Source organism: Ruditapes philippinarum, unplaced genomic scaffold, assembly GCF_026571515.1.
Source record: "Ruditapes philippinarum isolate M1 unplaced genomic scaffold, ASM2657151v2 ctg502_1_1_1_1, whole genome shotgun sequence".
Lineage (NCBI taxonomy): Eukaryota > Metazoa > Mollusca > Bivalvia > Venerida > Veneridae > Ruditapes > Ruditapes philippinarum.
In genome coordinates this window covers 475,101-500,164 of record NW_026852806.1, presented here as the reverse complement: position 1 = coordinate 500,164, position 25,064 = coordinate 475,101, and the positions used below count along the sequence as shown (strand labels likewise).

At 32.6% G+C, this 25,064-nt stretch overlaps 1 protein-coding gene across 3 annotated transcripts in view; it reads left to right on the top strand.

Annotated features, from left to right (window-relative positions):
• Window positions 1–22,995, top strand: part of LOC132724878 (solute carrier family 2, facilitated glucose transporter member 1-like) — a 46,085-nt gene extending 23,090 nt beyond the window's left edge. For all 3 annotated transcript variants that reach the window (XM_060709862.1, XM_060709844.1, XM_060709852.1), the window contains 12 exons: window positions 2,895–3,005; window positions 4,191–4,419; window positions 4,897–5,011; window positions 5,519–5,643; window positions 6,441–6,581; window positions 6,932–7,069; window positions 7,434–7,621; window positions 8,132–8,242; window positions 8,494–8,613; window positions 10,450–10,525; window positions 12,487–12,614; window positions 14,270–22,995. In XM_060709862.1, the coding sequence (XP_060565845.1) occupies window positions 2,895–3,005; window positions 4,191–4,419; window positions 4,897–5,011; window positions 5,519–5,643; window positions 6,441–6,581; window positions 6,932–7,069; window positions 7,434–7,621; window positions 8,132–8,242; window positions 8,494–8,613; window positions 10,450–10,525; window positions 12,487–12,614; window positions 14,270–14,476 (1,689 nt within the window). In that variant the 3' untranslated portion in view covers window positions 14,477–22,995. The remainder of the gene's footprint in view (window positions 1–2,894; window positions 3,006–4,190; window positions 4,420–4,896; window positions 5,012–5,518; window positions 5,644–6,440; window positions 6,582–6,931; window positions 7,070–7,433; window positions 7,622–8,131; window positions 8,243–8,493; window positions 8,614–10,449; window positions 10,526–12,486; window positions 12,615–14,269) is intronic.
• Window positions 22,996–25,064: the final 2,069 nt, after the last annotated feature.

Here is a 25,064-nt window from a genome sequence, read left to right as displayed (position 1 = left end):
TTGGCACAAATGTTCACCATTGTGAGGCTGAGTGTTGCATGCAAAATTCAGATCCCTGCGACCAAAGTCAAGGTTACACATAGAGGTCAAAGTTCAGATAAAAATTTGAAGATGGTTATAGGGACCATTTAGTCATCATTTATTGATGGATTGTAGCACAAATGGTAACTATCATGACTACAGGTGTTACACATTTAATTTAGGTTAATATTTGCAAGGTCAAGGTCACTGGAGATGATTAAATATCCAGATGTTGTCCGGAGCATATTTTCTACATGCATGGAGGAATTTTAATGTTACTTTTATAGAATTGTTCACCACCATGAGACGTAGTGCCCTGCACATAAACCAAGTCTCTAGGTCAAAGGTGAAGGTCACAGTTAGAGCTCATAGAAAAACACTTGTCTGGAGCAAAACTTCTACATGCATAGAGGGATTTCAATATAATTTGGCACAAATGTTCATCATTATGAGGCTGAGTGCCGTGCATAAAATTCAGGTCCCTGCGACCAAGGTCAAGGTCACACATTCTGTGCATATCTTCCCTATTGATTTGTTTTAAGGTTCATTTAACAACACAGTGCCAAGAATAAAAACTTGCTTGCTAGATAACACTTATCCATAATGCCCCCATCTCCATCTAAAGCTTTTTCGTAAACGGGCGTATTTTGTGACTATGGCACCCTTGTTTAAAACTTTGAAACGCTATTTTCTAAAAGGAAATTTTTGTTATGCTTTCATGGCGTATATACTATATTTAGTATCGACTAAGGCCTATATTTGCACGCGAAACCTTAACCGTTCTCACAACTGAAATTTTCACAGGACAGTTTCAATACTGAAAAGGATGAAATTAAATTATTACCACGAGCAAGAGAGAGGCTCTAGGCCATTAAAGGGAATAGTTTTAAATGAAGCATTTTAATATTCTATGTACTTTTTTCCCACTGCCCTTGACTTCACGCAGAGAGATTAATATTTGGTTAATAAATGGACATGAAATGATGGATAGTACATGAATTGTTATTTGAGATGGCTTCACACTGTCTATTTACCTTTCATATACTATATGGAAACCTTGACATCGTGGATATCAATCAAATCACTCATTCACGCCGAACATAAATATTGACCAGCAGTTTAATTCAGCGAAAAATATCACGAACCTCACTTTCATATGTTGATATACTTATTATACTTATCAAAGACATGTAACATTGCATACAAATGTTTGAATACGAGTATACGTAAGTTTTTTAGGTAGACATCTGTTATTGAATATTGATAATCTATATTAGTGTAAGTATTCACGGGATATCAAGTAGATAGTGTATATGTATATGAGTGTTTGTGTTAAGGTTGCAAACGTACTATAATGTCTTGAGAAGCCAGCTTTTTTCGTCATATTCGGCCACTTTCCGTTTTACCGAAGCATTTTCTGGTATTTTTTGCCACTTTCATTGTCTTTACTAATACCATAAAGCGGCTACGTAACCAGAGTGTTGAAATTCAGACTACAAGCATTAACTTACTGAAACGCCTGTCATATTTTTATATGGAAAGTGACATTTAGTTAACTTATTTTATTCAATCAATTGTACTTGCCTTGCTTAAATGCAGTTTATGTTATCTTTTTACCTAGAACCAAGGCGACAACATGATGAATGATAATGTTTCGAAATTCAAGGTTCTTTCCATAATCTAGACCAGGATACCATATTGTGATGTTGATATTAGATTTTGGCTGGAAATATTAATGCTATTACAGAATGTTATACATATTTACAAAATATGAGTTTAACAGACTACCGAGTTCATGTTTCGTAGTTAACTGCGCCACTGGCTCATATAGTGGTTAAGAACTGTGTCTGACGCTGAACCCAAGTTTAACTCGGATCACGATTGAGCGGACTAAACTTGCACTAAAATGATGGAACCAGCATAAACCTGTTTCACAGAACTTTAATAGAGCGTTTAGTGCTGACGATGGATTACAAAAATGCGACTGCAGTTGTTTGTCTATTTGAAAAGAATCGTAGGAAATTAGTTGACTATCCCTGGTAATAAGTGAGAGGTCTAGCAGATCTGATATTAATCACGATCAAAAAATTACGTGACTGAATCAACGTCTAGACTTCGTAGAAAAATAATGTAGACTGTTTTGTGAGTGTTGAAACTCCTGCTTGAATTACGTGACTGAATCAACGTCTAGACTTCGTAGAAAACAAAATTAAATACAGAAAAGCATCCCCCAATTATCGATTTATAGGTTTTTCAAGGATAGGTCATAATGAAATTTTGCGTAAAATACTTGTTAAATGGGAGGTAACTCGAATATCATGTTTAGTATAAAACTATAAAAGTTTCCTCCCTTTACCTGCTGTTTCAGTGTAGTCTGAATTTGACATAGTTGATCAAACGGATAAACGTATTTGTTTACATCTGTTTTGTATAATAATCTAAAAAGTTATTTGCGCATTGTTTTCAGAACATTTATGTATTTCTTGTGCTACTGTGCATATTTGTGTATTTAAGGATATGTTTGTATTTTGGTATACCTTTGTATATAAATTGTGTATATTTAGCATAAATTTGTGTATGTCTTATGAGGATATATTTGTATATATGAGCCGCGTCACGACAAAACCAACATAATGGATGCGCAGGCTGGTTTGGATCCATGCTGGTCGCAAACACACTATGTTGGTTTTGTCGTGACGCGGCTCATAGGATATATTTGAGGATATATGAGGATTTATTTGTATATTCTAGCATTTATCTGTATATGTTTTAGGGTATATTTGTATATTTCAGGATATATTTGTTTAAGGATATATTTGTATATGTTAAAGGATATATTTGCATATGTTTAAGGATATTTTTGTATATTTCAGGAGAGGGAAGCTAAGATGACAACCTGGCTGTTTTTCAGCATTACTGTTTGTGTGTTTGGGAATTCTTTCTTATATGGTTACAACATTGGAGTGGTAAATTCCCCGGCCAGTGTACGTATCTTATGAGTGAATGTTTTTTTATCCTACCATTTAAAAATTATGACTTTGCCCACGTCCAGTCTTCATAAACAACTTATTCTTTTTTAAACGTTTATACCTTGGTCTGCATGGTTTGATGATAAAACCCGGTCTTTCTTCTAGTAGGACAGTAACGGTCTTACTTCTAGTCAAGATAACGGTCTTACTTCTAGTAGGACAGTAACGGTCTTACTTCTAGTCAAGATAACGGTCATACTTCTTGTCAAAATAATGGTCTTACTTCTTGTCAAAATAATGGTCTTACTTCTAGTAGGACAGTAACTGTCTTACTTCTAGTAGGACATTAACGGTCTTACTTCTAGTCAAGATAACGGTAATACTTCTAGTAGGACAGTAACGGTCTTACTTCTAGTCAAGATAACGGTAATACTTCTAGTAGGACAGTTACGGTCTTACTTCTAGTCAAGATAACGGTAATACTTCTAGTAGGACAGTCACGGTCTTACTTCTAGTCAAGATAACGGTAATACTTCTAGTATGACAGTTACGGTCTTACTTCTAGTCAAGATAACGGTAATACTTTTAGTAGGACAGTAACGGTCTTACTTCTAGTAGGACAGTAAAGGTCTTACTTCTAGTCAAGATAACGGTAATACTTCTAGTAGGACAGTAACGGTCTTACTTCTAGTCAAGATAACGGTAATACTTCTAGTAGGACAGTTACGGTCTTACTTCTAGTCAAGATAACGGTAATACTTCTAGTAGGACAGTCACGGTCTTACTTCTAGTCAAGATAACGGTAATACTTCTAGTAGGACAGTCACGGTCTTACTTCTAGTCAAGATAACGGTAATACTTCTAGTAGGACAGTAACGGTCTTACTTCTAGTCAAGATAACGGTAATACTTCTAGTAGGACAGTAACGGTCTTACTTCTAGTCAAGATAACGGTAATACTTATTGTCAAAATAATGGTCTTACTTCTAGTAGGACAGTAAAGGTCTTACTTCTAGTAAAGAAAGTGGTCAAACTTGCAAAATATGGAAATTATAGACTGTACCATAGTAAAAAGGTTATTGCAAAATCATTAAATACAAAATGTTAATAAGTTGATGATACCAAAGTATAAACATATTTTAATTTAAATTTCAACTTGTTTATAAAACAAAAGTTTATACACATTTTCTTTAAATTTCAGCTTATAAAAGCGTTTTACTTCAAAGTATACTTGGCACGTGATGGTATTGAAACCGATTATTATGTAGATGATAAAAGTCTACATTACTTATCACTACCTAATCAAACAACAACAATAGCTACTGTTGTTAACAACAGTTCTCTGGGACTAAATTACACAGTCAACAGTAACGGTACAACAGTTGCGCCGACAACAACCGTACATCCGTTGTTAGCCAAGAGCGCTGACGGTAAGTGTGACGTATTAATGACGTCAACATCCCCTTAGGACCACTTATTTAAATTTGAAAGTTTTAAACAAGTAAAGTGTCATGGTTGAATTGTTCATTCTGTCCTTTTAAATAAAAAATATGCAATCTGTGTGAGAAAGCAATCTAGATAATGAAAGATCACTGTTTTATAAATGGTATCCCTTTGTGATTTAAAACATGGAAAGCTGCCTTTCCAGTTGAAACAGATCTTTTTAGTTATATGTAAACTTGCGAAGGCTGCCTTATTTATCTTTAATTTATCTCCTTAATGCATAATATGAACACATTTTCTGTTATATATTAATTTGTAGTAAATCTATAATGTTGGACTATATATATCCATGTTGTATGCAAGTCTTAAAATTCTCGGGATTCTTTTGTAAACTGTCGCTGCTTCTGTTGCTATTTTAGCTTTTTGTTTATTATCTACGGAAAACGATTCTATCTTTTTTCCAGAAATTAAAGATGACAACTTTATTGAGTTGATGTGGTCTATAACAGTAGCTTTGTTTGTCTTCTTCGGTATGGTGGGTGCTTTTTCCTCGGGACGAATTGCCGATTATTTCGGACGGTAAGACATTCGAATGGCACAGTTAGATTTGAAGTATCAATGAATAAAAAAAACAATAATTGTTGAAGAATGTACGGATTTAGATAATGAAGTCAACAAACTTAAAAGAGTTCAAGGGTTCAGAAAATCACTAGTAAGAATTGTGCGTAATAGTTCAAGTAGACTCATAAGCGTTTTCATTTCAAATGATGAATTTGAGAATTACCTGTAATTTCTGTGGTAAAGTTTTACTTTTAAGGGATTAAGATATTAAAATACATAAACATTCATTCAGACTGGCCTGGCTCTATTTTGGGACCAACAGCTAATCACTTTTATGAGGTTAAGTGTAAAATTTCTATAATTCACTTGTCCTTATTCATTATGGACTACTCAGTAATTAATTGTAAATTAAAAGAATTTCTCCAGCTAGAATTAATCAGTTGACCGCAGTCACAGTGTATAGCATGGACACGTTACTTTAATGGTGCCATGTTTCCTTACTAACACCATTATTTGTATTTACAGAAAGAAGGGGATGATAATAATCACAGTTTTAATGTTTGTTGCGTCCATTTTTGGGGCAATAACATCCGTCGCCAATTCTCCAGAATGTCTGATGGTCTCCCGTGTCTTTGTTGGACTCCATAATGGTAAGTTTATTGTTTATAGCTTGTTAGATCATTATTACTTCCCTTTGTAATTTCCTCACTTTGTATTTGCTGTTATGTGTGAATTTTTATGAGCATTCGCAATTATCACTCCAGCAACTTTGAAGTTTGTTCCTGGACAGGTAGTCAAGCAGTTTACCAATACTTATTGCCTTCACTTTCACAAGAGTAACTACTGTACATGCCAGAGCAGAGATACTGTGCAAATGACTGTGGAAAGGATTTAATGATAAATCATGTACCGACCGAGTATCGAACCTGAGTCGCCCGATTTACAGTCCAACGCTCTACCACCTATTGATTAAACCGGACGGTCACACTGAGTCTCGTCTGGTGTCTTGCTTTAATATAACGTTAATATACGTTTAAAGTTAAAAGTACCCTGTAATATTTGAAGAAAATAAGACAGTTATAATAGATTTCTGTGTTGCATTGTATATCATGGCCACGTAGTCTTATTGTCTAATAAATGTATTGTTATTGTAGTTATTGAAGGAAATCACACAGGAGAGTATAACAAAAATCTATTTAAGCCGCGTCATGACAAAACCAACATAATGGGTTTGCGACCAGCATGGATCCAGACCAGCCTGCGCATCCGCGCAGTCTGATCAGGATCCATGCTGTTCGCTATCAGTTTCTCTACTTGTTATACGGTCTGTTAGCGAACAGCATGGATCCTGATCAGACTGCGCGGATGCGCAGGCTGGTCTGGATCCATGCTGGTCGCAAACCCCTTATGTTGGTTTTGTCGTGACACGGCTCATTTATCGTTTCAGGTATCAGTGTAAGTTTAGCATCACTCTACCTCGCCGAGATCTCGCCAAAATCAATCCGAGGTGCTGTAGGCACCTGTCATCAGTTATTTATCACCATAGGAATCCTGTGGTCCATGGTGCTTGGTCTACCAGACCTCTGTGGTAAGTTTAACAAATGATCCAAATTGTACACAAAAGTAAAAGTAGTACTAGATACGAAAATAAAATTAATTCATTGATATCTTTTAAATTGTGGCGTTGAATGTATCAGAATTAAAATTTAAATAGCACAAAACAATGCGTTTCGTTTTAAGCTTAGATTAATACATGTATATGATTTTGTAAGTAATGGTAATTGAAAGAATATTTATACTGTAAAGGAATAATGAGTTTAAACAAAAACATCCTCTACAGAAAACTGCGAATTGTACATAAACTGTTTCACTATTTCTAATGTTTGTTTTCTGAAAAAAATATTCAATAAGTATAGATAAATCATGATTTCAATACAGGTACTTGGGGTGCTTGGCCAGTACTGTTCGGGTTTAACGCTTTGCCTGCACTCGTCTGTTTGTTGTTGTTCCCACTGTGCCCAGAGAGCCCGAGGTACATGTTGATAAAGAAAAATGACGAAGATGGCGCCAAGAAAGGTATTTTTTTTTCGCCCGAATTTTTGATTCAATTCAATTTATATCTAAATATTTACAACATTTATTTGTTATCAGAAACGTGTTGATTAGATAATTTAATGGACAGAGTGACATTTCTTTCAGTATATACTCTCAGACTTGAAGTAATAAAATCTAAATATATCAAAATATCTTCACTTTGAATTTTAATAGATGTAATATGTAATCAGTTTTCAATATAGTTCATTACAATAGTGTAACTGTTACGGTAATTTCAAAGCCGTTTCTTTTATGGTAAATAATGTTACTTTTCGGCAAATATTTAAAATTATTTTAAGAAAGTAATAGAACTAACGCATTAAAGTCTAACACTTTGTTTGAACAGCTCTGATAAAACTTCGTGGGTACTTGGATGTGGAAGACGAGCTAGAAGAAATGAGAGCGGAAGCTAGAAAAGCGTCGTCGATTGAAACTTTCACCCTGAAAAAGTTGTTGTCGACCCCTGAATTAAAATTACCCATAATTATTGCCGTGGTGATGCAGATTGCCCAGCAATGGTCTGGTATTAATGCCGTAAGTTTTCTGATTGGTTGATTTAAATATGCTGTGTGTCAAGGCATATTTCTTACCGGCTTTGTAATACTGCACGTAACACTTACGAATCCGTTCCTGGAACCAACCAGTACTAAGCAATGAGTGGAAAGTGTCTTGCTCAAGACAACAACGGCTTGCAACTGACTGGATTTGAACACACGTGGCCAGCCATCCTTAGATTACTAGTCAAACGCATTAAGCACTCGGCCATGTCGCCACACATTAACATAAACATCGCCTGCCAACTTCTAATTTCACGTTTTTCAGATCCTTACTGCTTTATATTTTTTTCTTGACAATTTTGTATCCAGCCGCCATATTTGAACATAAAACAATTTGTAACTGTCAGATATCTATTTAAGTAAATGTAATTACGGTCAATCTTTGTCCATCAAGAATGTAATTTCTTTTACATACTTCAAAATGTTGATTAACAAAAGTACTGTTGATTGATATTTTGACTAACAATATTTATCTTTATTATCATAGGCTATGTCCTACTCCAGTTTCATCTTTGAACAAGCCCAGGTTCCGGACCAGACCATTCCATACGTTGTGGTTGGGCAGGGTGCTATCAATGTAATTGCCACTATTATATGTGTAAGTAATGATTTTTTTATTATTGTTAATCAAAACCATGCTCAATATATGTATTTCTAGACAAAAATAACATTTTCAAAATATTAACTGACAAAAAAGCTAACAGTGCTGAAATGGTCTTAAGATATAATGTCGTAGGAATGAGCTGTGCACAAATCTGCAGACAGACCCGGTAAATAAAAGTCATTTCCGGTCTCAGCAAGTTTCCGGATTAGTTACTATTTTCTCATTTTATTTATCTGTTTTGACAGGTGCCATTAATGGAAAAGTTAGGTCGCAGACCACTATTGATATTCCCAATGGGAGGAATGGTGCTGTCATTTTTGGTACTCACAGTGTCTCTGAACCTTCTTACGTCGGGAGATTTTGATGTAAGTGTGGCATGTTGCATTTTGCTGTTTACTATTAAAGTCGTGTATTTTTTTTTTGTAGATTGTATTTTTTGGACATTGTAGTTTTCACTATGTTTGTTATAATACAATATTAGACTGACTTATTATGAGATGTCCGTACCATTTGAAAACACGTGCATGTTTAAATTGTAGTTATACATAAACAATTGTCAAGATGCAAAATAGTAATACTTTTAGTCATAAACAGTTGATATATTTAGTTTTGTTAATTAAAGGCCCAATATGCTTCAGAAATGCTTTAAATTTTATTTTTCAAAAGTTTTCTATTTCGATGTCGTGTTATAGTTTCCAAAATGTTACTCATTGGCCAAGTACCTGAAACATCTTTTGCTTCAGTTGCTTTTGTTAATTAAAGTTCAGTTATAATGATTTGGTACTTTGTATGTAAGTCAAAATACAACTTTGTTTACATTTTGCTACTTTCATGACAAATAGTTCACATTCAGTGCTTCTTTAAAACATTTTAAAATTTATTTAATATTCATTTCTGAGGCATAATGTGCCTTTAAAGTGTTTGGCATATAGAACTGCATTTTTGTATTACACGCGGCGTCTAGTAGATATGCATTTGTCCATACAGCAATTGTGAACATTTTAGACTTGATTTTGTGTATTTTTGGGGGGTTTAACAATATCACACTGTTTTCAAAATTTCTAATAAAAATAGCTTTTCTGTCACAGAGCTTTAAGGGATTAGAATAAACGTTTAACTGAAGTGATAGTGCCATGTTTGAATATCATATTCTTTTTATCAGTATACTCACTTCACTGGTTCCGCCTCTGTTGAAGTTCGGCTCCGCCTTAAATTGTCGCCAATTTTAATATGATGCTCCGTATTGCTAGCATTTCGCCTTCGTTGACGGGCCGGAAGGAAACCAGGACAACTTTGATCAATATCACTTGTCGATTCATTAATTACAAGTTACAAAGCCTAAACCACGCCCACTATCAGAGAGGTGGTTAAGAAAGTACGCCATACTCTGCGCACCGGTTACGCTACGGTTAAGAAAGTACGCCATACTCTGCGCACCGGTTACGCTACGGTTAAGAAAGTACGCCATACTCTGCGCACAAGTAAGAGGAGATCACTGCAGAACAGTTCGTCCTCAAAATTATTCGGACATTATGCAATTCGTACCAATATTTAAATGGACATATTCTCGGCACATATTGTCTTGAATTTATTGTAAGTATACCAATCATTTCAAGTTTGCTTGTTATCCAATTTATTTTGCTTCGACCAGACGTTTCAATCGACAAACATTTCAGAATTTCAGACATGGCGTTACTTTGTGAATTTATGCATTAGGTTCCACTTTTTCACGAAAATATGTAACGTAATTAATATGAAAAAGGCAAAGCCTCAAAGCGAGCTCGATTTACTTTTACCGTGAAATAGTATAAAATAAAAAAATGGTTCCAATATAAGTGTGCAGGACACCAGTCTACGCTTCCGTTTTCAGTCAAAATTCTGCTTTCATCCTTATCTTGTAATTCTAAAAGTTGCGATGTGTCAATTCAGTACTTCGGACGAACGTTTTTAAGACCAGCACATTCTAGTAGGTACTCGCGTTACCGTTAAGCTCGCTTTGCGAGCAGGCCCTTCGGGCCAGCTCTTCGAGCTCGCTATTAAACAACGAGCACATACCAAGAACATGGAGAAAAAAATTATTTGTGCTTCGGATATTCAACTGTAATAGAGAACGATTTTCAATGCTGATTGACTGTTCACATAATTTGGCGGCGTCTTTGATGTGCAGAATCAACATTTAACTTGTTTATACTTATCTACAGGAGCACAAGTTTGCCCTTGCCATGGTGTCTATTACAGTGATGATGACGTATGTCATTGGTTTTGCTGTCGGATTAGGTAAGACTTATAGAATTTTTTTCTATTTATAGCATTCTATTTATAGCATTTAATTATTATAATTCTATTAATAGCATTCTATTTATAGCATTTAATTATAATAATTGATTATTATTAAGCATTTGTCTAAAGACTTCTAGATAAAACCAACTTTGTGATCATTAAAATTCAAATTTTTTTAAAGAAGCTATAATTTTATATACATGTATATTATATATAAACAACATTAATTAGCTCACCAGAACCGAAGGTTCAGGGTGAGCTATTAGTATCAAAGGGGGATGATCCGGCGTCCGTCAGTCCGTTGTCCATCGTCATGCGTCAACAATCGTCTTTTTCTCTGAAACTGCTGGGCAGATTTACTTCAAATTTGGTCTGTAGCATCCTTGAGACAGTCACACTTAAATTTGCTCATGTCATTTCAATTGGCCCCTTTTAGGGGTCAACAGAGCCAAAAATTGAAAAACCTTAAAACATCTTCTACTACAGAACTAATTGATGATCACCAAACTTTGTCTGTAGCATTCTTAGGTAGTCTTTTATCAAAGTTGCTCATATTAATTTGATTGGCCCCTATTAGGGGTCTCTAGGGCTAAAAATAGAAAAACCTTCAGACATCTTCTTCTACAGAACTAATGGATGGATGATCACCAAACTTTGTCTGTAGCATTCTTGGTTCTTGGGTAGTCTTTTATCAAGTTTGCTTATATTAATTTGATTGGCCCATTTTAGGGGCCACTGAACCTAAAAATAGAAAAACCTTTAAACGTTTATTTCTACAGATCTAATTGATGGATGATCACCAAACTTTATCTGTAGCATTCTTAGGTAGTCTTGACATATTAATTTGATTGGCCCCTTTTAAGGGCTGCTAAAGCTAAAAATAGAAATACATTAAAACATCTCCTTTTACAGACTAATTGATGGATGATCACCAAATTTTGTCTGTAGCATTCTTGGGTAGTCTTTTATCAAGTTTGCTCATATTACATGTCTTAATTTGATTAGCCCCTTTTAGGGACCGCTTAAGCTAAAAATAGAAGAAACCTTTGAACATCATTTCCTACAGAAATAATGAATGGATGATCAACAAACTTTGTCTGTAGCATTCTTGGGTAGTTTTTTATCAAGTTTGCTCATATTAATTTGATTGGCACCTTCTAGGGCCGCTAAAGCTTAATATAGAAATACCTTTAAACGTCTACGTTCTATTTTGTTGTCAAGTTTGCTCATATTAATTTGATTGGCACCTTCTAGGGCCGCTAAAGCTTAATACATGTATAGAAGTACCTTTAAACGTCTACGTTCTATAGAACTATTTGATGGATGATCACCAAATTTTGTTGTAGCATTCTAAGGTAGTCTTTTATCAAGTTTGCTCATATTAATTTGATTGGACCCTTTTAGGGGCCACTAAAGCTAAAAATAGAAAAACCTTTGAACATCATTTCCTACTAAAATAATTGATAGATGATCAACAAACTTTGTCTGTAGCATTCTTATGTAGTCTTTTATCAAGTTTGCTCATATTAATTTGATTGGCCCCTAAACTGGGCACTAAAGCTAAAAATAGTTATACCTTTAAACGTCTCCTTCTACAGAAGTAATGGATGGATGATCACCAAATTTTGTTTGTAGCATTCTTACTAATCTTAGGTAGTCTTTTATCAAGTTTGCTCATATTAATTTGATTGGCACCGTTTAAGCTAAAGCTTAAAGCTAATAGTTAAATGCCCCAGGTCATGACATTTCTTCAAATTATTGTTTAAAGATATTATATGCTCAAATTTACTATTAGAAAATATTTACAATGGATAAAAGCAGTTGTTTCTGGTGAGCGACTCAGGGCCATCATGGCCCTCTTGTTAATTTTCTTTTGTCAATATTTAAAAATAAGATTGTTTCCATTCATCTTATAAATGTGCGTTACATTTTAAAAGGATAACTCTTATTTTTCACAGGACCAATTCCATTTATTGTTGTGGGTGAAATTTTCCGGCAAGAGCCACGTGCTGCTGCCATGAGTTTCTCGTTGGCGTTCAACTGGATATGTAACTTTATTCTCATGTTAACGTTCCGGTTTATTCAGGTTAGTACTGGAAAGCATGTCTCTTTTTTTCTATATCACCATCTAAAATCAATCGAAATTAATGCACTTTCCCAAATATATATTGACCCAAGGCTTATGTCTTCTTTCTTTTTGCATGTTGGTCAGTCAAGAATTAAACAAAATGACATACATGTATAGTGTAAGGATAAGTTTTGAATTTTATAATTTAACGTAAGCAATCATACTCTTATCACTTGGCTTATTGTTTTTAGAAAATTAGCAACATTTTTAGCTCGGCTAACACACACAAAGACAAGTGTAAGGTTTTATGATCGCCTTTTGTCTGGTTTCCACTTCCTTTGCGTAGGTCCATACGTCTGTCGGTCCATGCGTCTGTCGTCATCGTTTCATTTTAACAATTTCCATTTAACCATTTGGTCAAATTTAAAAGAAACATTCCTGATATGTTTTGACTGGTACCAGTCTTTTATACATGCATGCCTTAGTAACATTATTAAAATTGTTCAAATTGTGTCCCTTTCATCAACATCTATATGCGATCTCGGAGGTAGGTTGTTTTGCTTATACATGTTGTATATTTTTGAAACATTTTTGTCATAATTTGCAAGGGCGTATTTGGTATGTACTATAATCACTTGATCTCTATCGAAATTGTTCTTACTGTGCCCCTAAGGTCAAAGTTTGCTACGTCATGGCGGTTACTTGAATTTTTAAATATTACCTATACGGAGAAGAAAAGCTTATTTTTCCCAGACCTGATAGTAAATGCTTCACTCTTTAAAATTGGACATAAATACACATAAACATTTGAGCCGTGCCATGACAAAACCACAAACAAACGCACTTTGTTGGTTTTGTCATGACGTGCTTCATTTAACCTTGTGTCTAGATTGAATGTGAGTTGGATCGAATGACATTCATTTACTTTTATTTAAGCTTTAACTTCTCATATATAGTACTTTTTCAGTAAAAGGTTTGGAATATCTTTGAATATCTTCACCCAGCTGCCTAACTTTAGTTTTGTGAAGGGATGTCCTTCATTGTTTTTTCGTATAACAAACAGTTTGAATGTTTTACCTTAAATTTGAGAAAATGACCTTCCTTTGAAGCTGTTAACTTTTATACTTTACATTAAAATGATTTAGGGGAGTTTTTATTATTATTTGGAAAGTAAACAGTGACCCTTCATGGCCTTGACCGAGTGACCTACATCCGCATTTTAAATATTAATGCCTTCTCTAGTAAAAGTTCTTAGGTGAGCAATTTTAGGACTATAATAGCCTTCCTTTTTAATCAATTCCAACAATGACTGTGTGTATATATTTATATAGTCAAGGGCCAGGACTCTGCAGTTTCTTTTCTTTTAGTTTATGACTCTTGGATTAGTGTTTGGTTCGGGTAGCGTTATGTTGTACTAATACATTGAAGTTTTGAACTTCAGTGACATCGCTTGCTATCATATGCCTGTTTACAGACATATTTTGCTATGTTAACATCCATTTTATGAAGTTAGCTTCCGGAAACGGAAGTAAAACTACTTTTGAACGATAACATGTATCTACTGGTCGACATGATCTCGTTGCGATCACCGGTTGTCCGTGTTGTATAGAACATGCTCCATGCTTTCAATTTTCGATGTTATAAACGCTGTTTTGTTATTTTTCATATTACAGAAAGGCATCGGCGCATACACGTACCTCATTTTTATTGTCATCCTGGTTGCTTCTATTGTATTTATCACCATCTTTGTTCCGGAGACAAAAAACAAAACATTTGACGAGATTGCGCAGTCGATCGCCTTCGGGAGGCAGAATAAAGGGAACGCGTTCGGACAAGACGCCGAGGAATTGCAACCAATGGGTGACTCTAAGAAAGTTTAATGATAGCTTCACAATAGGAGTGAAATGTTTACTTTATAATATGTGGTTATATTATGAACAAGATAGGTTCAACACCGGGTTTAAAACACTAAGAATAAATGATGTTGAAAATTTACTGTCTATAAGTTTTGAAAAATTTAGAATAGTTCGGTTGTGCACACATTTACTTTCAGCTGTCACGTTTTTAATTTTTGATCTGTTAACATTGTTAATATCATTTTTTGTTTTGCATCAAACGTACTTCCATCCAGCCTGTCGGCGACTAATTTTTAGTTGTGAATGTAATGAAAATAAGGTTACGTCTTTCATTTTGTTCATGAAATCACGAGGTTTTTTCATGAGAAATAATATCTTTTTAATTAAGTATAGGCAAATTTGTTTTAGGAAAATAAATTTTTTTAGGGAGACAGTGTTTTTTGACCGTGTGAATGATTATTTATTTATTGAATGTTTTTGTTGTTTACAAATGATAATCTTGAACAAAATTAGAATAGCGGGCATTCGACTTTGTCTTGGCTATAAGCCAAAAAAATTCTCGTCGCAGACAAAAGAATTGGCAATTTACAGCTCAGTATTTTATGATTCCGAAAAGGTGCACATTAAAGAAACTGTAGCATGTTTATTGTTACCATTTTATGAGATAAACATCATTGCTACAAGTTGTAAACTTTTTATTTCGAGGTGACATCCAGTGCTTTTGAGTTTGTTTGTTCGTTATTAAGAACTCATTTGCACGAGAGTCGCTCTCGGCGTAACAAGTTTAAAACTTGTATCAATAATAGCTTCTCTCATGCAAATGAGTTTTAATAATCTTGCAGCAGACGAAATATGTAATTGCTTGTTTCATGTAAATGAGTTTTAAAACCTTACTGTTGACGAGCTAAGATATTCGCTAGTGATACTCACAGTGAAACATTGAATCACATTTGTAAAACAGTAAACAATTCATGTTTTTGAAGCATTTATTCTTGTGACTTGTGTAATTGTGTTGCTATGTATTTTGTTGTTTTTTGTGTAGTTACAGTAGAATAGGGATTATTGTTTGACATTGTTTGACTTAGAGATCTTATTATATTGTTTGTGAGTATATACAGTAGACACAAAATATTCTACTTATATTTCCTTATTGTTATATGTTAAAAAGTGAACATGTTGATTATGAACTGTGTTAAAGTATGAATGAAGAAAATTTACATATTTGAATGTGAACATATAAGGTATGCTTTACCTGAGAACATAATATGGGCACTCTGTATCCGTTACCTGCCGAACGTGTGAATTAGACTTACCCACCTTGCAAAAGATTGCAATATCAAAATAGAAACATTTAGCAACCAACAGTATAGAGCCTGAGTCAGACTTCACGGATGTGCAGGCTGGCCTAGCTTTATACTGGTGGCAAGGACTAATCACATTTGTTTCGGTTAATTGTCAACAATTTACATGAAGTCTGAAATGTAAACATATGAGAATTTCTCGTATTAAGCCAAGTCTTACATGTGAACATATTATAGTATTAAGTCATGTTTTACATGTGAACATATGATAATGATAATTTCTCGTATTAAGCCAATTCTTACATGTGAACATATACAAAATGTAAATCTTTCATGTAAACATGGAAGAAAATACTGTTCACGTGTTCATTTTAGATCAAACTTGCTTTGAGATCAATAAAAAATGAATAAGTTGTATAAGCGTAAATATTAAATATATTTTACATGTGAACACTTTAATTTAATGTCAAAAATGTGAACATCAATGTAACGTCATGTCTAGAACGGTTAAACATGATACATTTTTATGTCGAGTTATTGCGAACATAATTAAAATGTTGTGTTATTTCTCTTTTTTTTCAAGAACATAAGAACATGATTATAGTATATCAGTTGTGAACATGTTTGTAAATGTAGTGAACATTATCTATGTATTTATGTTAACATATTGTATATACTAGCTAGATGTAGTGCAGGTTCGTATGGCAGCTAGTACATATCTATTTTTTCCCTGTTATATTTTGCTATTCCTGTTTACTGATATACTTTATGGTAAATAAATTTAACATTTTTCTCCCATGATACAGTGGCTAAGTCAACAGACTTGAAATTTAATGTATTTTTTTTTTACTTGAGTGACCCCCATAGTTTCTATAATAACTATATCAACCCAAATTGAATCCCACATTTTATTCTAGAAATGATATATAAATGTATGACCGTGGTATTTTGAATTGTTTATAAAGTCAGAAGATCACGTAGGCTTTGCCATTGATGAAAAAGGGAGTTGCATTACGGAAATTCCACTAGTATTTAAAATTCGGTGGGTCCGGGCTAGGGGTAGAAGGGGGTGGGGGTAAGAACCATGCCTTTTTTCTTGAATTTATAACGCTCCTGGAATGAGATAAATGTAACAATGTATCAAAAACATTCTTAAAACCTTGGGGTAATGAAGTCATACATCGACAGGCGGGGACGGGGGTAAACTACCCTCAGTGTGTTGTTTTTTGTTGTTGTCGGGGTTTTTTTTAGGGGGGGGGCACTGACTTAATTAACACGAGTTATTTATTGCCAGTAAATAAATGAAATATCACTATAGATACCAAGATATACCACAGTTACACATATATTATTGTCTTTACAGATATACTTTGCTCATCTTTGAATAAAATAATTTTATCGCAGATATTTATTGAAAGATATGTTCATATTATGGCCTCCTATAGTGTGCAGAGTTTAAAACATAACATACCTACTTTGTGTGAAGTCAAAAGATTTTGATTTTATATTTAAAAAGAGACGGTGCAGCAATTATCAATATTTTCAAATTTTATATCAAATTTGAGCACAATATATCTTTAAATTTACGACTGAATCATTACTTCCATGATGAAATGTTAGATTATGAATCTCACATTATTCCCCCAGCGTATGTGCTATATACATGTAGTTGTTTCATGTTTTACTCTTTGTCTTGAACCGAATATGTCGGCTCAGCAAAGAAATATAACTTTAGCTTTTGTAGTTTAAGAAATTTTGTTAAGTGTATGTTGGTGTTACGTGTGATTGTTATGATGTGATGTGTCTATATGGTTATTGCTTTTTTTTGGTAGAGCCGTTGTGGCGTGATTATCGCGCACATGATATTTTTATCCGGCATTACGACATTGCAAATGTTCCAATTAAATAATTAATTTACGGTTTGGAAAGAGTGCTATTCAGTATATATACAGATTTTTTTTCATTCAACTGTAATTATTGTGCTTAAAACTTAGTCTGCTCTTTTAACATCTTCGTGATATCTTTTAATTTTACATATATTTCCTTTAAAAATATTGCGTCTCTAAAGTTATTTACTTTGAAAGTGCTCAAAACTTTTACCTGTTTTAACCTATATTTATTTATTTTTACAAAAATTAGACTCTTTTAAAAGCTTATTTTCTTAAAGTATATATTTTATGTTTTTAAAGTAATGTTGATTTGTTAAAGTTATTTTGATTTGATGACTTGAATGTTGACAATATGGCTACGGTCATTCTATCTCCACCAAATTTGTCGAGTGGCGAAGTTGGCTGTTACATGTTGAGTAATAACTGGTACAGATTCCTGGGAGTTGGTCAGTGGATATCACTAAAATACGCCTAAACTGTCATCAAATACAAAATAAACGGAAACAGAAAATTTACATACTTAATAATATTTATTTATAAGAAGCCTGTTCAAAAAAAAAAAAAAAAAAAAAAAAAAAAAAAAACAACATGTAATGTGTAACCTTTATTAATTGATAACAAAAACAAATCCACGAAAATGTCGAAAAAATAGATCAAAAGATCTTATATAAACAGTTTTGTTTTCTGCTTTATTTCAAACATTAAAAAAATAATCTCTGTTTTGGATGTTATTTGTTTGTTAAATTATACCCAGGTCTGCATTTTATCTTTTAATAATCAGCTAGTCACATGGCTTCGTGTACCTCAATAATATACATTTAAAGCTTTCTTTAACGACCACCTTCAGAGAAATATATGGTTGTCTTATTTGTTGAAAGACGACTGTTATTTAAAGGTTTTAAACTCGTACATGTATGAATCTTGGTGATTTAGCCACTTTGGTCTATGTTAACAGATGGTCTTTAAATAAAGGTTTGCATGTATATTATTTTATTTATTTTGAAAACACATGTTAACAGCGTTTATCAAATTAAGTATTTAATGTTGTAACTTAAAATGTCTCATTTTTGTGCCTCATTTTGAACTGCTTCATTCAGTATGCTAAAATGTCATTTTAATTATTGTAATCAACTTTAACTGGTTCTTAAAATATGTTGTTTTCCACTATTCAATCTATTTTTTTCGTGCTTTATTTTAAACTGCTTAAACTACACAAAATGACAGAAACTCTTCATAGGTATCATAGTCACTTTATGTAAGCATATTAAGTTTTATGTTAATGTATAAGGAAAAACAACAAACTGTCATCTGTCACGTTAGTTTACGTAGAAAGAAAGTTTAACATTTTTACATGGTGAATCTCTTCTGTACAAATGCTAAATTAATCTGTACAATTTATTTATCTGCCAGGAGGTCAGAATCTCATTTTTGAACAAAAACACATGTTATAGTTGTAATGTTGTTGGTTTTGTTTTCCTTTTTTAAAAACGAAATACAGAAACATACCAAGATTATCGAATAAAAAACTATTATATATTTGTTATAATACAAATGTACTAAAAAGTCATATATTTTTGTTAAAAGAATCTCTAACCGTACTTAAATACTCTTAAATGTCTATGTTCTGCATGTTCTGAGCAAGCTCTATTACTTTGAAAGTTTTCTACGAATGTTTAAATTTGCTTTTTATTACACATCCATTATTATTACGTTTGAATAGAGAACGGTTTCCGGTAAGCATGCGAAGCTTCTGTTAAAATTTATGAAGAAATTGAAAATTAACAGCAGTTACCTCTTCAAATTTTGACTAAACGGTGCTCTTTTACCTTTAAATGACGTCATGTACTAGTAATATGTCGCACGTTCGAATCTGACCTATTGTAATACAGCTCTCAGTTTCTTTCTTTTTTTGCACATATTTTATTCTCTATGAGTTTACTAACATATTACTTACTCAGATTTCTGACTGGACTTTGACTAGCTCTCTGCTTTGTGTTTTTAGAACTTTCTATTGATATGTTAGTTGTTTACAATAATTATAACGAGCCTGGTCTGATTGCATGAACCGTGGGTGTGCAATTTGGCCTGCCTTTATACTAGATCTAATAACAAAACATTTCATTATAACTATGCTGCATTGTTTACAAGTATTTTTGATTTATGTTTACTGAACAGAACAGAATGTACATGTAACTTTTATTTTGTATATGATGATGATCGTCGGATACCCGCGGTTTATAAACATGTAACTGACAAATGTTAATGTTTCGGTCCGGCCATGGGTATCCGACGATGATGATGATGTACTATGTACAAATAAAAAAAGTTCTGTTCTGTTGTTTATTTTTACTATCTATCGCTATTTTAGTGTTTTTCTTCATGTTAGTTTTACCTTTGAGTTTTTTTTATTTCTATTTATGAGATATTTTATCTATATCTTTATTTTAGAAAATGATTGTGTTATTGGCTAACGTTATGTTTATTTTAGAATTATTTTTAAAATTCTTTTGACAACTTTTGAAGTATTTCCATGACATGGACACCGCTTATTTTATATAATGATTTTAACTGCTTTAAGACAATTTTGTATGTAAAAGATATTTTAATTTTTTTTTTAAACTATTGGAATTTATTTTAAGATACCTATTTTATATTGTGATGTGATAAAAATTTATTACTTTGTATTAGTTTACACGAAATATCAAAGGTTTATTTCATATGAAAAATCAATCGCATCCCATCGGCTGTTTCCGTCAAACTTCGGATAAGAAAACTATATATGATAGCCGAGATGTTACGATTGGTGAACAATGTATCTTAGTCATTATTTCGACCATACCAATGTTAGCGAAGAATTTATCAGTTAATAATAGGTATTTAAAAACGCCGTAAATTCGTAGAAATTTATTTGACTTTACCAAGAATTTACACGAGTTACCGTAGTTATTATACAAACAGTCCTATTATTTAGAAAATTGCATAACCAGTAGTTAAAAAATATCATGTCACCAATTTTTTGTCTTGTTTTTATAAAGGAATGTTGTTGATTTATATAAAGGGAATATTTAACAAACAATTGTAGTACATACATAGTGTTTAGAGTTGTGCGTATGTGTGTGTGTTTTTTTGCTACACTCATCGGTTTTGTATTATGGTTTTATGTAGAATTTCTTTTTATATATTACATATATTTAACTTATTGCAATAGAATCCTGACCAATCTTAGCTTTATTTATTTCGTTAAAATGCTTCCTTTGCGACTATAGTTAGCAATAATTTTAAGGTTATGATATATTGGCAATCTGCAACCACGGTGCAGTTGGCCAGTTTTAGTAAAGGACCAACTGTAAATAAATTGAAAATTGAAAAAACTTTCTTTGCAAAGATGAACAACAGTTATCTTTATGGCTTTAAGTGGTACACGAATTTTGGGTGTATAACGATTATAGGTCTTATAATGGGAATATAATAACAATTTTACATCAAATGACATTTATTAGTCCCCTACCGGTTTAACCGGAGGGGACTTTAGGTTTACCCTCCGTCCGTCTGTCCGTCTGTCTGTCTGTCTGTCCGTCTGTCCGTCTGTCTGTCTGTCAGTCTGTCAGTCCGTCAGTCTGTCCGTCCACAAAACTGGATCCCTCGATAACGCAAAAAGTACTGAAAATATTTTAATAAAACTTGAAATAGGTAGATGGCAGTATGGAGATTATGCACATCTTTTTCTTTTCTTTCTATGTTGAAAATTCTGGTTGCTATGGCAACAAATAGACTGAAAATATGGCAAATTTAACACATAAACTAGATCTAGTGATAATGCAAAAAGTTCTGAAAATATTATTATGAAACTTGAAATATGGATAGATGGCAGTCTGGAAATTATGCACATTTTTTTCTTTTCTTCCTATGTTGAAAATTCTGGTTGCTATGGCAACAAATAGCCTGAATTTCAAGATTTCTGATTTAAATTTTTCAGCTTTTTCACTATATGTTCTTTATTTCTTAAGGTGTTTACTTCAAACTTTAAATATAAGTTCCTGGTCATCAACCACATCATATGTGACAAGGTTTATAACTCTAGCACAAAAAATATTAATATTACCTCCCTTGAACTTAGATTTTTTAGGGGAAAAAATGTTGTCTTTTTTAAATAACTTCTTTATTTCCTAATGTATCTACTTCAAACTTCATATATATGTTTCTTATTATCACTCGACATTTTTTGAGAAGGTTAAATACTCTAGCAAGACTATTTTCCAGAATTATGTCCCCCTTAAACTTAGATTTTTTTCGAGAAACTGGTATTTTCACTCCAACTTCTTCATTCCTTATAGGATTTACTTTAAAATCCCACATCGTAATAATATGACAAGGTTGTATAAACATAATTTCCTTACTAAGCATGGAAACTTAACACATTACTGTGATATAGACAAACTTATTTTATTATGTTTTGTGATCGATATTTTCAAATACAGACTTCATCCTCAAATTCATTATAAATGGCAATACACAGGAGTGTATGACAATTAAAGAACTTTTTGAGGGACCGGTAGGGGACTACTGTATTGCCCGCAATACTATCAAATGCTTGTTATACTTTATTTCAAATAAAATTTTATTTTATTATAAACTTATAAATGAAATATTGAGAAATATTGATGAAATAAAATGCGTATTTCCATTTTCACTGTAAAAAAATTCACTGCAGAGAAACATATTTTCCGTATTTTCACTGGTGTCTTGCGGGACTACTTTCTTCTAAATTCTGTCAGTAAACAAAATTTAACGGAAACTCTTTCAAATTGTAATGTCAAAAAAATGTATATTCTAAGCAGAAAATTCAAGTTATTTTTGTCTTTAAATACAGGATATATTTTCATCTTGTGGTGTAAAAATTATCATATTTCACTCGTGGCTATCGCCATTCTGACTCGTGAAATATTTATTTTCATACCATTTGATGAAAATAAATTCTGTATTTAGAGAAAAAACTTGAATATCCTCTATTTATTGGAAAATATACCTGTATTTTTGGTAAATAACAGCAATAAGGGATTGAGCAAGAATTTGAAATACTATGACTAAAGAGATAAAGCAAAGAATTAGAAATAAATTGTACATGTTACTTATTATAACAGATGTGAGTGTAGCTAATTGCGTGAAATATAAATGAGTGCATGGTGTTTTAAAACCGTAGAACAATGTTTACATAGTGGTGGACAATATTGTATATATATATGTCAAAATATTAAGTTGCATTGTTAAGGATAGTGTTATTATATAAGTATTTTTTGGTGATTTTGCAATGCTTGTATACTTGTGGTAAATAAATAAACACATTAAAAAGGTATTTTATCTTTCAGCCTTTTTCCTCCCTACATATTATATAATTTGTAAAACAAGAAGATGTTTGAAGAATTCCTGAAAAGAAAGAAAATGTATCCCGGGACAACCAATATTCAATCAGTTAAGCCATTTTTAGTCAATAATAAATGGAAGGAGAAATTATACGTTAAATTTATTTTAGCTATTAATGGATCTATCAACACTTTTTCATTTTAAGGTTGGTACATTTTCAACAAGTCTTGATCTTTCTTAGAAATTCAATAAAAACGATATGACCCACTCGGGTCACTCTCAGAAATATTTTAACCTAAATTCAAACAGCAGGGTAATCACTATGGAAAATTTGTTCAAGATAAATCAGGGCCACTTAAAATTGTAGAAAATTTCACAACAGTCTATTCAACTATTTTCAACAGTATTTTCAAGATTTTAAAAAACTTACACTAAATGTTATAACATATGTAAAGTACAATGCATTAGTATGACTACTGTTAATGTGTATAAAAAGGCAGTTAAAGGTGTCACTTCTTAGTACGCTATTTGGGGTGCAAAATGATAAATGCATCCAATCTTTACAGCATTTTACCTTCCCCACTTTATAATACTAGCAAATACGGAAACTTGTCTAGATCTGCCAATTGCTATCGCCTACAAAACAATTATTCTACAATCATCACATGAAAAAAATTGATAACAATATAAGATTTTATTAATAAGGACCCCCATGTAAAGTCTGATGAATATTTAGTGGTACATCATATAAATAAATGCTTTAAATACACCTAGGACTGAGGTAAATGGTAAAACTCTTTAGCCAATACTTTTATAAAAAAAATTAACTTGCTTCGAAAAAATTTTCCACTATTTTAAACAAGTGACTATTTTGATATAGTTGAAGTTGGACAATTTATATTGTGTCACTTAAAACAAACAGTTTCTTATTGTTTTACTGATAACAACTGACAATTAATCAAGTATGGCATTTCTGTCAGTTTTGAAGTTAATACAACATGTGACTTTATGCAATTTAGTCAGACGTGACATCAGTGCCACAGAATTAAGAATGTGTTTGAATTTAGGTTGTGATTGAAAATTGGTTGTTTCGGGATATGGCAGATAGGAAGAAACTTAATGTTGTTTACTTTCCCTATAAATTCTGAACTTGCATAAGGCGAATCGTTAAAAAATTAAAACTTAATAATAGAATTAACTATTCTAATGTAATGGTAATATTTCTTGCATAGCCAACTGGCGTTTCCGTAAGTTTAACCCATGCCGGAAATTTCATCTGGCATGGGGGAGCTAGATGAGTCGCGTGCCATACAACAACATCATTTTAGCGCATTTTATGAATGAATCGCGTTAAAATGACCTCATTTAAGAAGGGAACTATTGAGCAAGAATTTGAAATACTAGATAAAATACAACCCCATGCCATATGGAATTTCCGGCATGGGTAAAACTCACGGAAACGCCAGTCTGCTATGCAAGAACATACATGTATGACAGATATTATTAGTCTTCTACATATAGAATCTAGTTCAAATATGTTGATTTCCAAACAATCTCTATAGTTCAAGAATGGACTGTGAAATTGTAATAAAATGCCGGGGAAAATGATTGGATAAATGAAATGTAATGTGGATGATTTATTGTACAAATGCTAAATTGAAGGTAATGTCAGGATAAATGAAATTGTTATTGTTATTTATAGTAAAAGTGTTCAAGACGTACGGTAAAGATTGAGTAGATAAAATGTATTGGTAATGAATCGCGTTGATTTAATGACTGGAAAAATGAAATATTAATTGTGATTTATCGTACCAGTTTAAAAGTTGATGTAATGACTGGTTAAATAAAATGTATTTGTGATTTATCGTTCCAGTTTTAAAGTTGATGTAATGACTGGGTAAATAAGAAGTTATTGTGATTTATCGTACCATTTTTAAAGTTGATGTAATGACTGTGTAAATGAAATGTTATTGTGATTTATCGTACCAGTTTAATGTTGATGTAATGATTGGATAAATAAAAAATAATTGTGATTTATCGAACAAGTTTAAAGTTGATGTA